This window comes from Notolabrus celidotus, chromosome 13 (genome assembly GCF_009762535.1).
Source record: "Notolabrus celidotus isolate fNotCel1 chromosome 13, fNotCel1.pri, whole genome shotgun sequence".
Taxonomy (NCBI): Eukaryota; Metazoa; Chordata; class Actinopteri; order Labriformes; family Labridae; genus Notolabrus; species Notolabrus celidotus.
The window spans coordinates 30659066-30661057 of NC_048284.1; the positions used below are offsets into that span (position 1 = coordinate 30659066).

The 1992-nt window shown below is 39.2% G+C and overlaps 1 protein-coding gene across 1 annotated transcript; it reads left to right on the plus strand.

Moving 5' to 3' along the window:
• Nucleotides 1-545: 545 nt before the first annotated feature.
• On the plus strand, nucleotides 546-1523 carry LOC117824614 (trace amine-associated receptor 1-like). Its single transcript, XM_034700149.1, has one exon. It carries the CDS (start codon nucleotides 546-548, stop codon nucleotides 1521-1523), a length of 978 nt encoding a protein of 325 aa, XP_034556040.1.
• Nucleotides 1524-1992: the final 469 nt, after the last annotated feature.

Genomic DNA, 1992 nt, shown 5'->3' on the forward strand with positions numbered 1-1992 from the left:
AGTCTCTTAATAGTTCATTGGTTAACAAACTTTTTAACACACACACACACACACACACACACACACACACACACACACACACACACACACACACACACACACACACACACACACATACCATACACTCAAGTGTGTCATGGCCAGAGCCTTCGCCATTCTCAGGGTGAAGAACTGAGCTCTGTCATCACCTGAAACACACACACACACACACACACACACACACACACACACACACATACCATACACTCAAGTGTGTGTGTGTGTGTGTGTGTGTGTGTGTGTGTTTGTAATAATAAGGGGGTTATTTATATGACTGTCATGTCCAAAGGTCCTCCAGTGGCACGGTGAACAAAGAAACAGACCATCACTCATGCTCTGCTGTGTTGAGGGGTGTATCATGAAATGGTATGAACCTCTTCTCTAGTTTTAAGTTAAATGTCTTTTCTCTTTTTAACTTTGATGTCTGTGAAGTAAATATTCAGGTTCCATGTTTTTTCTAAATGTCATTTAACATACTGGAAAAGACTTGAACTGATTTCAGAAGTATGACTGTCACTGGTAATGTGTTACACCCTTGCTATGTGTCAGATAATACAACTATTGTATTTACAAGCAATGTTTCAATAACATGCATTTTGTTGTATATTTACCTTGGTTCACTGTCTGTGGTCACAATATGTGGAAACCTTCTTGTTATCATTTCTATCATTTACTTCAAACAGCTGCACTCTCCTACAAACTACCTGATTCTCTCTCTGGCTGTGGCCGACCTGCTCGTTGGTGTTGTAGTCTTCCCGTTCAGCATGGCGTTCACAGTCACCTCTTGTTGGTATCATGAGGATTTTTTCTGTAAAATCCGGGGCAGCTTTGATGTAACGTTGAGTACAGCTTCCATTTTAAACTTGTGCTGTATTTCTATTGACAGATATTATGCCGTATGTCAGCCCCTGACTTATAAAAGTAAAGTGAATAATAATGTTATCGGGTTGATGATCCTGGTGAGCTGGGGAATCGCTGCCCTGATCGGAGTTGGCATCACAGTAGCAGGTTTCAATCAAGGCAAATGTGAGGGGAGTTGTTTGATGGATGCACTGATATCGACCACCCTGGCGTGTATTTTTTCCTTTTACATCCCCGTCATTATCATGCTTTGTATCTATCTAAAGATTTTTCTAGTTGCACAGAGACAGGCAAACACAATTCAGAACACAACCGGTCAGTCTCTGAAGTCTGGAGCTGCTGTTAGTAAAATGGAGAGGAAGGCCACCAGAACCCTGGCTATAGTGATGGGGGTTTTTATCTTATGTTGGACTCCTTACTTTCTCTGTATCATCTTTCAGCCTTTAACAAACGATGACACACCAGTAGCTGTGATTGAAACACTCAACTGGCTTACTTTGTCCAACTCAATGCTCAATCCGTTTATCTATGCTTTGTTTTACAGTTGGTTTAGATCGGCTATTCGGATCATCATTTCTGGGAAGATATTCCAAAGTGATTGTGCAAACACAAAACTCTTTTGATTTGTTTGATTCTGTGTCTGGTAGCACTGCAAGTCTCTGCAAGTTACAGACTTCAGAGCAGTGAACGGGCTGAATTTTTATTATAATCCTTCTTAATTAAAAAACAGACCCAACAAAATAAAAAACATCCCTCTTTTTACCTGCTTACTGCACCCCATACATGGATGCAGAGTCATTTTTCAACCTTAGTTTTTATTTCTGTAACTACAAACTTTTAATTATTTTAACAAACTGAGTTTTAATTACATTTTTTTAAAACAAATTTTACTTTCTTTCTTTCTTGATCTTATATTTGAAAAACATTTTATGTTTTCATGCTTATGTTTGTTTAATGTCATATTTTGAATTGGATATTTTCTGACAAGGTATGGCATTATGGAATTAACCTGATATTGAATCTACATTTAGATGTTGGACATACGGGCACCCTGCGGGGGTGTCAGAAGGTATGAGCCAGCTTCGGGATGCG

Excerpts from the sequence above, each read along its gene's own strand:
- LOC117824614 (XM_034700149.1), top strand. The coding sequence starts at position 546 with ATGACTGTCACTGGTAATGTGTTACACCCTTGCTATGTGTCAGATAAT.